Genomic DNA, 14,793 nt, shown 5'->3' on the forward strand with positions numbered 1-14,793 from the left:
TTTAGTTTACTTTTTTTTCTTTTTGTTTTTTTAATAATTATATTTCTTTTTAGCTCTTAGCTATTAATAAGTAGGTAATTTATGTTTTTGTATAAAAATAACTTACATAATGTTATTGTGAGTATAAGTAGCCTTTTTAGATGAAAAATCCAAGCATAATGTAAAGTCCAAGATTCACTTGCATAAAATGTGAAAGAGCCACGTCAACGTGACCGACCGCCTAAATTCTGCCACACGGCGCTGTAGATAAACGAAAGGAGATATAGTACCTATCTAATCCAAGAGGAAATCGTCTAAATGCTGAGCGTCAAGTTCTCTAAGCATAGTGTGTCAAGTCGACGTTGCGGGCCATCCGACGGCCCTACCAGTTTCTCTAATGTTGCTTTTCCAATGCCATAATCTGTTTCTATGATTGCCACTTGCGGAAAGTGTCCATGACGGTGGTGAAAACGACCAACAGGATACCGCCTCCAGGCCCGAGACGGAGAACCTAGAAGAGGTGAGTAAATGTAGGATATCCATAAACGGACAAGAAAGGCTCACCTTGGGCAAGAAGCCCTTGTATAAAGCACCGAAACCTTCTTCCCTGAAAACAGTCACCACGGAGGGGAAAGCCCAGTTGTACTTGGGAATCTGACCGGGCACCTTGGGAGTATTCTGAATTCTGCTCTTGACGACGTCGAGGGGAGTGTTGAGAATGGTTCCAATGGTTCCACCGATAGCACCAGAGATCAAGTCGTTGCCTATCTTGCCGCGGCCGGTCTCAGCCTTGGGAAGCAATTGCCGGACCTGGAAGATACAGCCAAAGTAGCCGGCGTTCCAGAGAATGTGTCGCCACATTGTGCTCTCAAGACCTTGGTAAAGGGTGAGGGGGCCCTCGTTCTTAACAATCTTGACAACACAATCCACCATGCCGTTGTATTTTCCAGCAGATGCCTTGTCTTGCAGACGAATCTTGACCAGCTCGAATGGAACGACAACGATGGCTTCGGTGGCACCTGCGGTAGCACCGGTGAGGACCGACAATGACTGGTTCATCTTGTCGACGCCAAACATCTTGCGGTAGACCTTGCCCCATTCGTCGTTGGCAGCAAACTTGGTGGCTCGCTTGGGGGCTTCCATCAGAATCGGAGCGGTGATGCCGCGGTAGAGACGTGAAAACCTGCGTCTCTGTGAGAAGGGAGCTCCAAAGGAGATGGCAGAAGCCGAGCAATAGAAGAGAAGAAAATGACCTACCCTTCGTGCTTGATGATCTTCTTGAAGCAGTCAAGCATGCCATTGTAGGCTTCGGCACCTGAGCCCGAGCCAGTCTGCAGCTGAACTCTAGTCTTGACCACATCCAAAGGATACCTGCACGGCGATTTGTAAGTATGGCTACTCAGGTTGGTGAGCGTAAAGGATGCCGAGCAACGTACATGGTTAGAATCTATTGAAAGAAAAGATGAATCGTTAGCTGAGGTTCCTGTCACGAGTAACGGGGTCAAATCGCACCTCCGAGACGCCCGCAATTGCGCCTGAATGTATTGTCAGTCATTAATTGCCATCAAGTAGCGTTGGAGCGAACTGGGCAGCATCTGAGCGTACCTGCGGCAAACTGGTATTGGAAGGGAAGGGGCTTTGGCTCGGCCATCTTGACGAACTGGCTGTTCAACCTGGATGAATCAATTGCAGTGCTGAAGGGATTCCGTGGCAGAGGGACGGCCGAGCACAGATGCGATTGTCGTTGTGCTTAGCGGAGGAAGATCGGAGCGTCACTCTGGAGGGGAATTTTTTTTCCATTAGGTTATCTTTAGCGGCGGGCAGGCCATTTTCATGGGCTGAGTGTCGCCGGCTATAAGCGACAGTCCCACCAGGCGCTAGCGGAGACCCCTGTGCAGTTTTTAGCGGCCAAGGGTCACGAAAACTAGACGAGAACACGCGACACTAGCAGTGCGTTAGTCTGATGAGACGAGACGATGACCTCGAGTCTAGATACTTGGTAGTTGTGCCCTACAAGCTTTAGTGCCTGATTTGTCAACACTTTTACGCTAGAAATATTCACGTCAGGAGTTGGAGTAGAGCTTCCAGAGAAGTGTCTGTCCTGAGCGGATCATTGCGACGTACTGTACCTATTCGACCTATTTCCCGATGGCGGGATTCCGTGTAAGTCGTATATGAGTACGGATTGATGCCATTCAAACTGAATATTGATCTCCGCAGCCCGTTGATAGGTAATGTAACAGTACTAATGTTTAGGTAGCATGATATCTTAGTACGGAAAGCAATGCAGCTCTTGTCTGGATGTTACGTAAATATTCTTGTGATTCGGCATCCTGAACTAGAGGCATTCTCACATCATCATCGAGTCCATCTTCAGATAGCCTGGAAAGTCACCCATCTCTCGCACACTGCAAACCACCTACAAGTCACCACAAATAATCACATGGTTTATTTGGATCTGCCAACTTACTCTAAAACTTACAGGCGAGAGTAATTTTTCTCTTCTTGAGCCGATCTATATGTCCTGTCGCTGTTACTGGTAGGTACATAGCAGGGCAGAGACGAGACGGCCCCAATGCACCCCGATGGCGGGGTTCAGAGCCTTCCCCCACAAATTGTCCAAGTCATGCACGGCGGCTGATGGCCTTCGGAAGGGCCCGGCTTCCTGGTGCGCATCTGCTCCTAATGCCGCCCGGTAGGCATAAATACCTACCTACCTGTAAGTACCTAGGTAGGTAAGATCTTTGCTGCTTGGCTGTCCAGCATCTTTTATATGCAAGATCCGGGGAATTGTACCTCGCTTCGGTAGGCAGCAGACGATTGCCGAGCCCCCTTCGGCTCAGCTGGTCTTATGTACCTAGATGCGCACGTCTCACGGCCCGGAGGCTGCGTATCAGCAAATTAGACCCGAGCAATGTCGACATGTGCTATCGTTGGGAAGCCCTATCCGGAAGCTGAGTGTCAAAGCGATTTAGCACAGGCTGTATTTGCGCGCTGCTATTGGCCACGGCTGCACAGAGGGCCATCCGTCTTATCGGCGCAAGTGCTCCGTGGCCCGGACCTAAACCCCGCCATCATCAACCAGGAAGCGACAGGTACGTTGTCGGGAGACGTAATGTGATAAGGGTATACAACCAGCTAGCATTGACTTAACGAGGAGAATTTCATTGAAGAGATTATATTCGAGTGTTCAACATGCAACCAAAGCGTTGCGCAACGCTTTCCCTCAGTTTCTTAAAATTTATCACTGGACTTACAGCTGCTTGCTGCCCCGTACCTCGGCGTAGACATGTCGGCCGCCAAGTCTTGACCTAACAGCCGCCACGGCCCCTTCCATGTACTTTCCGGGCACCAGGAATGCGGCAAGGCCACGCTCACGGAGCTTGGAACTTGGAAAGACATAACCACCAGCCGGCTTCCAATCCTCTCATCCTCCATTATCGCCACATCTTTCTCATTCAACTCATCCGAGGATCCAAATTCATCCAAATCCAAGCCACTCGCCGGTCCAGCTCGTTTCGCGCCGCCCCTCGATATTATCGATAACAGAGTCTTTTTACCCATCTATCGACGATTTATCCTGCGAGCGCATTCGGTGATAACAACCTGTCGAGTCCCACACACGCACGTCTTGCTGCAGCCACGCCGAGTCGCACAATCTCCTGGCATCGAATTCCGCACAAGAGAGCTTCCACTGTGTTTGCTGAGGCGTCAGCAACTCTCCGGCGCTTCGAATCGCACCTTTAAAAAAGCCGTGATCCTGCGAGACTCACAGCGAGGTGCCTTTTCAGGCGTCTGGGCTTCCTGTCCGTCCTGCAGCAGCTTATCCCCGGCCGATGAGTCATTTGCTGTGGAAATACTTCTGGGAGAACGATGTCGACAAGTTTCGGCGTCTGCTGGCTTCGGCTGGTCCCAATACCCAAGCGACAACAAGGAGTCCAGCCGTAGGCGTTGGGACATATCTTGGAGCCAGTCCCGGTAGCATCGGGACTTCGCCAAGGACTACCACCAAACCGCGTAAGGCGTCAGGTTATGCCTCTGGCCTTGGCAAAGCAAAAGACGGCAGCTCTGGTCTGAACAAAGCGGAAGTGAACAGTCGTGATCATGCCGGACTGACGCTATTGCTGCGCGCATCTTCTTCTACCGATCCGAACGCCCTGGCCTTCGTCCAGGCTCTACTCGACCACCCACATATCGACCTGTACGCTCAAGATCCTGAAAGTGGCTGGAATGCCCTGCATAGGTCACTCTACGCCGGAAATGCATCAATCGCTAGAGCGTTATTGGCCAAAGAGCGTGGAGATTTAGTCAACCACGCTCTCGGTGCTTTTAACAAGGTTGGCCAGCTCATCAAGACCAAGGATCACGAAGGAAACAGTCCATTTGACCTCTATAACTCGACAATTGCTGCGAGATCATTACGTCATACGATGGTTCAATCTCTGGCCGATGATGATTCGGACCTCGGCGACGGTGATTTTGACCAGGGGTGAGTTATTACTGCTACATTTGATTCTTGGCTGCTTCGTATCTGATGTTGACTGACCTGGAATCGTATAGTGCTTCCAAATTTACGCACTTCAACAAACATTATGCAGAGGGAGATGAGCTTTTCATGTTTGGAAGCAACAAGAACCTCTCCCTTGGAGTTGGGGATGAGGACGACAGACAGTATCCTGAGCGGATAATGCTACAACGGTCTGACCAATCCATACGCCGCTTCTATGAAGATTACCTTACACGGAAGCATGTGGATGCACCGCTCGATATCACGACGGATCTCGAAACCATCCCTGCTCTGGTTCAAAACCGACCCCTGGCAATTCAAGACGTGGCCATGTCAAAGCTGCACAGCGCTATTCTTACAGACGACCCGATATCCAACCTTTACGTTTGTGGCGTTGGTCGCGGCGGAAGGCTGGGACTTGGGGATGAGAACACGCAATTCAAATTCACCCCTCTCTCCGGGCCATTTGCAGACAAAAAGGTCTGTCAGGTTGCACTCGGGCAGAACCACTCAATGGCAGTCGTTGGAAACGGCGAGCTGTGGACCTGGGGTCTCAATTCCGATTCGCAACTTGGCTACGTGCTACCTCCTCCCCTGAGGACAGATGAAGAGCCGATGAGCCTCGTCCCGCGGCAGGTTTTCGGCCCTCTCAAGAAGGAGATTGTCCTTGGTATCGCTGCATCATCCATACACTCGGTTGCTCACACTGGATCGTCACTCTACTGCTGGGGCCGCAACGCGGGTCAGCTCGCGCTTATGGATTCTGATTCTAGATCGCTGGATCTGCAGCAGACGCCTCGTAAAGTTGCCGCATCTCTTCTGTCGGCGCCGATTGAAATGGTTGCCGCGATTGATAGGGCCACCACCTGCTTGTTATCGAATCGCCAAGTTTGGGTCTTCACCAACTACGGATACAACCTCATAAGGTTCTCCTTTCCCGACGTCGCCCTTAACCGCTCTCTCAATGCAAGCGTCTTCTCCACCAAGCTTGATGTATCACGAAGAGATATTCGATACATAGCGGCTGGTGGTGAGACGATCGCCGCAGTCACGGCTCGTGGCGATCTCTTCACCATGCAGGTCAGCAACAAGGGAGATGCTGGAGCCCCATTTGGCTCCACGACCAACCCCGTCAAAATTAAGAGTGCGGTTTCTCAGCCGCAGTGCATATGGGATTCGGGAAAAGACGGTGTTACATCAGTCAGCGTTGGGGAGCATGGATCTGTCATCATTTGCACAGCATCTGGCGCTGTCTGGAGGAGAATAAAACGCCTCAAGGGGAAGATCGAATCCATTGTCGATTCCGGCGATGTGAAGAGAAAAGACTTCAAGTTCCAGCGTGTTCCTTACATCACAGATTGCGTGGCTGTGCGCAGCTCTACCTTTGGGGCGTTTGCCGCCATCCGAAAGGATAGCAAAGTCATGGCTCAGGAAATTCACATTACTGAACAAAATCTCTGGAACGACATGGGCTCACTCCTTTGCTTGAAGGATTTCTACACTCCCGAAGGCAGTTCTGAGAGCGACTCATTACGAAAAGCTTGGAACGCTTCCATCGTCAGAGAGGGTCTTGGTACTGTGGCCCATCGGATTCTAAGCTCCTCTGATATCGAAACGGACATGCTTCATTGGCTACAAGCCAACTCGTTCTTATACGATACCGACCTAGAGATTTGCACAACTGCGGCGCCAGATATCAGGATACCGGTGCACGGCTGGCTTCTCTCTGGAAGGAGCTCCGTCCTCCGCCAGGCTTTGTCTGACTTTCGGCTTGATGGCTTCCACACACAATTGGACACATTTACCATAGAAAACGTCAATGATAATATGGTACTGACTCTGCTCCACATTGACGTATTCACAATGCTTAATATTGTGGTATATGCCTACCAAGACAACATCGTTCCCGTGTGGAAATACACGCGCGAAGCCCCTGCTCTGGCCCATCGCTTCCGCCAAGTTCGATCGGACTTGATGAAAGTCGCTACGAAGCTCAACATGCCGAAACTGGAGGCTGCAGCTCGGCTGCAGGCAGGCCTAGAACGGACGCTCGACATCGATTTGCAGGAAGCAATAACCGACCCGTTGTTCTTTGAGGATGGCAACGTGATATTAGAGCTAGATGGAGACGAAGTGACGGCCCACAGTCATCTCCTGTGCCAACGCTGTCCATTTTTCGATGGAATGTTCAATGGAAGATCACAGGGGCAATGGCTAGCCGGTCGCCGCGATGCAACGCAGCAAGTCGAGCCAGTCCGAATTGACCTGAAGCACATTCATCCGGAGACCTTTTCTTATGTGCTCAACTTTTTATATGGGGATATCGGCGAAGAAATATTCGATGAAGTGATGATTACGTCGATTGACGAATTCTCGGAGCTCGTCTTGGACGTGCTCAGCGTGGCCAACGAGCTCATGATCGATCGACTATCACAAATATGCCAATCCTTGATTGGCAAGTTTGTAACAAATCGCAACATATCGAATCTCCTGAATGAAATCAGCGCTTGTTCCGTGGCGGAGTTCAAGAACACTGGGCTGGAGTACATCTGCTTGCAGCTAGAATCTATGCTTGAGAACCATTTCCTAGACTCCCTCGACGAAGAACTCTTGTACGATCTGGATAGCAAAGTTCGGGACAATCAGCTCGCGTGCTTTCCAATTGCAAAGAGCGGTCGAGCGGAGCTGCTACTTCACGAGAAGTACCCTGACTTGGTAGCTGATATTGAGGAAGAAAGAAGGCGCCGTGTCAAAGAGATGGCATTTAAGCACGCTCAGAAGGAGGAAGAGAGAAGATTATCCTCTGCATACAAGCCACGCTTTGGGAGTCTGGATGATCTCGCGCGAGGGGTAGAGACCCCAGAGAAACTCACCAGACAGTCCAGGAATGCGCGAAACGAGCCATTCAGCCCGACTTTACGCCCCAAGGATTCCCAAGCCGATATGATCTTTGATATGGATGATGAAGGACCCTCTGGAGGCAGCAGTCTCGTGTCTCCGCAGCTCTCGCCCCCTCTGACTCGCACCGATACTGATACTGGATCGATCTCAAGGCTCTCGATAGAATGGAAGAGCTCAAAGGGCAAAGACAAAGCTGAGACGCCGCAGTCGCCTGTTCCAAGCCTGCCTTCTCACCAACAACCGACTATCGACTCGGTCACACCCGTTTCCAAAGAGGCTAAGAATGATGTAGAATCCCCATACTCGGCCGCCAACCCTCCGTGGGCCTCTGCGACACTGCCTACTGCTAAACTGGATCTGAAGGACATTATGTCTGAGGCTTCCGGAAAGTCAGCGTTAACGGCCGCCTTATCAGCACAGACGACGAAGGACTCGTCTAGTAAACCGCTTTCCAAAATGTCACAAAAGGAACGGAAGAAACAGATGCAGATGCAGCTGGAATCACAGGTCGTAGCACAAGAGGAGCAAGCCAAAGCGATACCGTGGGAAACAACATCGTCTAAGAAAAATCAGCCACCATGGAAAGCAGCAGCGCCCGTTCCAAAGACTTCACTGCAGCAAGCTATGGCATCTGACGTTGCACAGCGAAACGCAATATCTACCAATGCCAAGCCCCTAGTCGCATCCGAGTCTAATCCTCAATCCGCGCAGAGACGGACAGCTTCCCCGGATACTCGATTCCCCGGACAGGGGCGTCCTGGTAACCCACAGGTAACAGCCCAGACAGGCGCTGGAGCGGAAAGTCAACCGCAGAAGCCTCTGATACCCCACTCGAAATCTTACATTAAGCCGGCACAAAAGACGGAGGCGACATTGGGGTTGAGCATGGCAGATATCATCGGCCAGCAGCAGAGAGAGCAGCAGTTGGTCAAGGAGGCAGTGGCAAAGAGATCTCTCCAGGAGATCCAACAAGAACAAGCCTTTCAAGAGTGGTGGGACCAAGAGAGTCGTCGTGCGCAGGAAGAGGAGGCTAGGCGGCACAGTCGAGCAAAGGGTAAGGAAGAGCAGGGAGGAGGAAGACGTGGCCGCCGGGGAAGGGGCGGGAAGGCTCGAAGCAGCGAACAGTCGAACAATCAGCAGCCTGGCGTTGAAGACTCAATCACGAGCACAAAAGAAGCACCCAGGACCGGCGGTAATGCATCTCGGGGCCGAGGTAGAGGGAAGACGAACAGAGTTGGGATGTAAGTTTTTTTAATCGGGCTAGAGCTTGTGTTTGGTTTACTTGAACTTGTTTTGACGGCTACACCGGCAGCCTTAATACTATAGTACTTAGATATCCCCAGCTCCTTGCAACCGGGTGCGATTTTGTAACAATACCAATCATGACCCGGCACGCTTCTCGTGTCACCAACAGCTGCAGATTTGGAGCGCACGGGCAGATGAGGAGCTGCAGGCGATGACCCAAGAACTACCTCTACCTAGTCGTATTCACATGACGGGAGTACGGAGTACGGAGTAGAGATTCCCGATTATCACCGGCAAAGGGATCAAGAGGCGGCGGAGATGGCCAAATTCATTACAAGTGCCAGCACATCATATCTTTGCTGGGCGACACAGCCATTCAGAGGCTCCAGGGCCTCACCGACATAATTTTACTTTGGGCCTTTGCAGCCACCGAAATCTCCCCGAGTGTACTGTAGATACCTTACATGTTAATACTCCGTAGGTGCAGGGTATTGCTGCATGCAACTGGAAGTGAGTGTGTGCCCGGCCCACAGCGGTGACAGTGAATGACCTCACAGGTGCCGGCGTACTCCGGACCTATTTTACTGCACTGTAGTGCTGCAGCTCCCAATTGGAGAACGCGCAATCCGGCCGAATCGGAATTGCCTTGCCCTGGACGCACGCTGTGCCTTGGATGGAAGCCCCGGTTGATGCACTGGAATCACGCATGGAACCACAGAGATTTTAATGATTACCCAGTAGGTACTGCTTGATGTAGGGTAAGCCTGGGGCTGACGGGCTTGCGACCCGGATCTCCCTTTGTCTAGGAGTATTTCCCTCAATTCGTTGCGTGGCTGGAGATGGGCGCCCGGCGCGTGACGTAACATGGATGAAGGTACCGGCGCGAGGCATGCAGCCTGGGCGTCACCATCGGCTGACAAAAATACGACAGGGCAGTTCGGCCTTCGGCGTGCTCGGGTATTTTTGTCGTCCGGGCCTGGGGAACTTTTAACCTCGTCCCTCCTCCTCTCCTCCTAACGTAATCAAGCAGGGAGCGTACGTAAACTGACTCAAGCTAGCTGGAAACAAGGCGAGGCGAACCGACTGATAGACCTGTCAAGGCCCGTTTCGCACTGTCGGACAAAGCCTCTCTTCTTTCATCCAACGACTCCTGCTCGACCATCTATCCCGCCTCTTTGCGCTGCGCAATCTGGCTTCATCACCGCCTGCACGCCAAAAGACGCTCCTCTCTGTTCGCGTGCATTGCCTCTCCCCTTTGTTAAGCGCCACAGCTGTTGCGACCAGCCGCCCCACGCCAAGCAACCTCCAAGGTACACCAAAAGCGTTGCAGCCGCCGAGTTCGAGTGGCGATTCGATTCACCTCTTTGCGAGGCTCGTCAGCGTCAGCGTCTGCATCGTGCTTGTCTGTAGCCGTTTGCTCGAGGTTCACGCTCGCAGCGTCTAGCGGCTGAATCTGCTGCGCACCCCGGACAGCCGCTTTGATCGATCTCATTTCTCTTCTCTCCTATCCTGCTTGCTAGCTGCGACCAACCCCCATCAACTTCTCGCGCGCCAATCATCCGGCACTTTCCCTTCTTCTTCTTTTCTTTTTCCTACTCTTCAACTGTGAATAGTACAGATCGCCCATCATGTCGAAGGTGATGCGCAGCGTGAAAAACGTGACCAAGGGTTACTCTCATGCCCAGGTCAAGGTCCGAGATGGTTTGTCACCGCCCGGAATTGCCGCTCATCGGCCTAGTCAGCCATGCTAATCGCAGCTTCTTTCCATAGCGACGAGCAATGATCCATGGGGTCCAACCGGCACGCAGATGAGCGAGATTGCCCAAATGACCTTCAACACGTATGTCACGCTCTGAATAAGCAGGGACCGGTAGCGTCAAACTAACCTTGAGCCCGATTGCAGGTCCACCGAGTTCTACGACATAATGGATATGCTTGACAAGAGGCTCAATGACAAGGGAAAGAATTGGCGCCACGTTCTCAAGGCGTTGAAGGTTCTCGACTACTGTCTCCACGAGGGCTCTGAGCTCGTTGTCACTTGGGCGCGCCAGAGCATCTATATCATCAAGACACTGCGAGAGTTCCAGTACATTGACGAGGAAGGTCGTGACGTCGGCCAGAATGGTAAGTTGATGCTCCTCCCTCTTCAGGTTGGCCGTTATTAACGCGGTGCGCAGTCCGTGTCGCGGCAAAGGAATTGACCGCGCTTATCCTGAATGACGAGCGATTGCGAGCCGAGCGAAGCGACCGGAAGTCCTGGAAGTCGCGCGTCATGGGCCTGGATTCTGATTTTGGCCCGCAGTATGCTGAGCAGTCTCAGAGACGCCAGCCCCGATCAGAACGGAGAGCTCCAAATGAAGAAGATGACGCTGAGTATCGCCTTGCTATCGAAGCTAGCAAATACCAGGAGGAGGAAGACAGAAAACGAAGGCAGACTCGCTCCGGTGGTGAGAATGACGATGATCTCGCAAAGGCCATCAAACTGAGCCAGGAGGAGGAAGAGAGAAGACGCCGTGAACTTGAAGACTCCAACGCCCATTCTCTATTTGACGATGACACTCCCGCAACATCCCAGCCGCAGCACACAGGATTCAACCAGGGCTACCAACAAGGCAACGCTGTGGATTTCTGGGCTAACCCAATCGACCAGCAGGCTGCACAGCTTCCCCAGCAGACGGGCTATCTAGGAAACGCTTATACTGGATACCAGCAGCCGCAGCAGCAGCAGCCGCAGCAAACTGGCTGGCAGCCCAACTACAACGTCGCTTTCGGTGTAGATACATTCCTCCCGGTGCCTACAGGTAACCAGCTTGGTCAACAACAGCAGCAGCAACAATACCTACAGCAGCAGCAGCAGCAGCAGTTTGCCCAACAACAGCACTTGCAGCCTTCTCAGGCACTGGATTTGGCCATCCAGCCTGGAAGCAACAATCCTTGGGCAACTAACAACCAGCAACAGCAGCAGGCTATTCAGCCCACACCGACCGGTTCCAACAATCCCTTTGCCCAGAACAGACCGCAATCAGCTAGACCTGCGACATCTTCTCTTAGCCCTCTGCCAGAACAGAAGACTCTGTCCAACTTCAACCAACCCCAGTTCCAGCTGCAGCAGCAACAGCAACAGAAGCCTGCTTTTAGTCAACCCCAGAGAGAACTCAGCGAGCATGAGATGAAGCTGAACGCTTTACTGGCCTCTGGAGACGGAATGGACACATACGGAAACACGGGAGACTTGCGAATTCCTTCACAGCACACTGCTCCTGGCACGTTTATCAATAGCGCCGGCGCCGGTCTTGGTCGCCTCAACCCAGAAGCCACCGGCAACAACCCTTTCCTGCGACAGCAGTTTACCGGTCTGCCCAGCATCACTTATGGTGGCCAGCCTCAGGTGAACAGCAACCCATTTGGAGCCCAGCAGCGACAGCAACCAGGCCAACCGCAAGATTTAATCCAGTTTTAAGGCGAAGAAGTTTGAAAACCAAAAAAATGGGCTAATTTTTATATACCAAAGACGGGACTGCCGGATTTCCATTGCTCTTGACGCTCTTTCTAATACCGCCATTTTTTCCTTTTGTTCCTCCTGTTCATGGACTTATTATACCTCGCCTTTTCTTTTTCAAAGGTGAAAAGCCTCTATTCCCTGTAGCAACGACTTTCTCGGCATCGTACCCATTTGTTTTCTTGACTTTGCTAGGGGAAGGGGATTAAGATTCTACTCGTTTGGGTGGCTGAGATGGGATTAAACGGGATATCTCTCTTTTTTTTTTTTTGTCTTTTTATCTTCCTACGATCCATGTGGTATGTTAATTAGACAACGCGCCTCTGGAATTCAAAATTGTAGATCTGAATTCGACCTTGTTCATATTTTGTCCAAGCTTTCCATCTCGTGAATGCTAGCATAGGTATCTCGTAGCACTTATTCTAGTCCTGGAGCCGAAAGCAACTCCTGCTGCCATTGCCTCGTTATACATAATCCTAAACAAGTAAAAAAAAAAAGAAACAAAAACTACCGATACGCCATCTCCAAAAAAAGATATACTTGGTGAGCATGTGCGCATTATATGTGATCCATTGTCCTCGACTATAACTTTGCAACATTCCGAAATCGTGTGCTCCTTGGGGCGGGTCGACCAGCTTTCATGCGTTCCCCGGCGAGGGCGGGCCGTCGAGAAGGCGGGCCATATCTTGGACGGCGAAACAGCTCTGTGCCGGGAGATTGAAGGCTTTTATTGCCGGGGGGTGGAACAGTTCTCTCCCCTGAAGCTTTCGTCGTAAAACGTTTCGTCGTAAAACGTCTTTCTGGCTTCTCTTGATGCCCAACTAGCCAGCCTCCTCCATCATCTGTATGAACTCTTCGAGATTCACCCCGCCTTTGCCGTCGTGGTCGAGATGTTCTATCATGGTCTGGATCTCTTCATCCGTCATTGTGCGTTCTTCTTTGATGTCTTGAGCTAGATGCCTCATGTCCTCGACCGAGATGATGCCGTCCTGGTCGTAGTCGAACATGTTGAACACTTTGATAGCCTCTTCACGCGGGTCTCGTCGGGCAATGAGCTTTGCGGCGCATAGTCGAAACTGGTCGGGGTAGATGAGGAGGCGGTTGACTGGGCAGCTGTGAGGGTCTCGCCAGTCGGGCGGTACTGTGCCGTAGTTTTCTAGCTCTCTGCAGTAGTCGGGTTTGGGCATGTCGAAGCCGAGCGCGGCGAGCGAGTGTTTGAATTCGTAGCTATTCAGCCACCCTTTCTTCTTCATATCCATCAAGTCGAACTAGGAGGGCATTGCCAATGTGAGAGGTCTGGGACGGGGCTCCAAGACAAAAATTGTGGCCAACTTACGACTTCATCAATGTGTTCGCGATCCTCGTCAGCAATGGTGCCGTAATCCTCGTTGGAAGACACCTGCGGCGCGGGGGGATTCCGTGGCTGCGCATGCTGGTTGGACCCTCCTGCTATTGATCGTCCCGGAAAAGGGCGAGGCGTGTGAGAGTTCATGCCAGGCAGATAGTCCAGGGTGTATATCGTGAAGCAAGCGAGCGAGCGTGAATGCGTGAGTGCGAGGGCGTATCCAAAGAGAGGATTGGGCTTTTTTTTTTCTTTCTCAGAAGCTTATACTGCCAACAGGGGAACCAAAAGGCAGCGCATGGGTTTTAACGGGGGGGCGAAGGTCCAACCCTTAAATAATGGCGTAAGGAGGACAGGAAAACGAGTACAGGCTGTGGAATGTTGTCTTATAACAGGAATAAAGAAATGCATGAAAGAGAGGTCTGTAGCTATGGGCAGAAGCACTGAAAAGTCGAATGCTTTTGGGTAGGTGGTTATTTTTGCCGGGTTAGCGGGCGAGGGATGCGACGCGACTGGAGCTTGACGCGCCAACAGCAACAGCACAGGCGGTTGCGCTCGCGATGCAGCGGCTTTAGGCACTAAACACAGGCGCTGGCTCGCCCCGTCAGTTGAGGGGAGCTGCTGCACAAGGGGGCCACAGGGTTACACCTGACCAAGGTTCCTCCGTAGGCAGTGGCCCAGGCACCCGCAACCTGCCTGCCTGGTAGAGCAATTGGCGGCGTTGATTGGCCGGCGTTAGTCAGCACGGCGGTTTGGGCCAATGGGAGGGGAAAGTTCTTGTCTGAGGCACCAACATCAGTCAGCCTAGCGGGCAGCAGCAGCGACACGAAAAAAAAAAGCTGAGCTGACCAAAGAAAGGCCCGGCTTTTGCTTTGACCTGAACTTTTGCCTCTCCCGTCTGCTGCTGCCACCAAAGCTCAACGGGGTGACCATCTTTACCCGAGGTATAAAAGGCCGTTTACGCCTTTTGCACTGCACCTCTCTGGTCTCTGTTCAGCAGTTTACTCTTCGTTTTTCTTCTCCTGTCTCTCATTCCGTCATTGCGCCTCTCGTTGTCCCTGCTGCGGCGCCATTTCGTCGCGGCTTCAGCCCTTTGTCGGAACAAGGCCCGTCAGAATAGAGCACATAATCCCCGTCTATCAACCAGAACGCGACTTTTCGCTCATCGCCTCATCGCCTTGCAGCTGGGCACGATTAACCTGGGCCGGGCGCTGCTGTCACTAATCCACACGCCGTCGCATATGCGCGCTTTCTCCCGCGACTCTCGATTTGTTGTCCGTGGCCGATATTGATCGCGCCCTCTCGAGTCCTCTCTTCGCG

General features: G+C 52.1%; 4 protein-coding genes across 4 annotated transcripts; 2 read left to right on the forward strand and 2 right to left on the reverse strand.

Moving 5' to 3' along the window:
• Window positions 1–406: 406 nt before the first annotated feature.
• Window positions 407–1,630, reverse strand: Triagg1_5794 (uncharacterized protein; the record flags this gene model as incomplete). The annotated part of the gene is made up of 6 exons (XM_062900346.1): window positions 407–490; window positions 544–1,162; window positions 1,237–1,350; window positions 1,416–1,426; window positions 1,492–1,514; window positions 1,585–1,630. The coding sequence occupies 6 exons, from the start codon at window positions 1,628–1,630 to the stop codon at window positions 407–409; spliced, it is 897 nt and encodes a 298-aa protein (XP_062755306.1).
• A 2,185-nt stretch (window positions 1,631–3,815) lies between these two features.
• Window positions 3,816–8,632, forward strand: Triagg1_5795 (uncharacterized protein; the record flags this gene model as incomplete). The annotated part of the gene is made up of 2 exons (XM_062900347.1): window positions 3,816–4,468; window positions 4,540–8,632. 2 exons carry the CDS (start codon window positions 3,816–3,818, stop codon window positions 8,630–8,632), a joined length of 4,746 nt encoding a protein of 1,581 aa, XP_062755307.1.
• Window positions 8,633–10,260: 1,628 nt separating this feature from the next.
• On the forward strand, window positions 10,261–12,092 carry Triagg1_5796 (uncharacterized protein; the record flags this gene model as incomplete). Its single annotated transcript, XM_062900348.1, has 4 exons — window positions 10,261–10,333; window positions 10,403–10,472; window positions 10,536–10,756; window positions 10,810–12,092. The coding sequence occupies 4 exons, from the start codon at window positions 10,261–10,263 to the stop codon at window positions 12,090–12,092; spliced, it is 1,647 nt and encodes a 548-aa protein (XP_062755308.1).
• Window positions 12,093–12,952: 860 nt separating this feature from the next.
• Triagg1_5797 (uncharacterized protein) lies at window positions 12,953–13,623 on the reverse strand (the record flags this gene model as incomplete). The annotated part of the gene is made up of 2 exons (XM_062900349.1): window positions 12,953–13,399; window positions 13,468–13,623. The coding sequence occupies 2 exons, from the start codon at window positions 13,621–13,623 to the stop codon at window positions 12,953–12,955; spliced, it is 603 nt and encodes a 200-aa protein (XP_062755309.1).
• Between the last annotated feature and the right edge of the window lie 1,170 nt (window positions 13,624–14,793).

Source organism: Trichoderma aggressivum (genome assembly GCF_033847375.1).
Source record: "Trichoderma aggressivum f. europaeum strain CBS 100526 chromosome Unknown scaffold_021, whole genome shotgun sequence".
NCBI lineage: Eukaryota > Fungi > Ascomycota > Sordariomycetes > Hypocreales > Hypocreaceae > Trichoderma > Trichoderma aggressivum.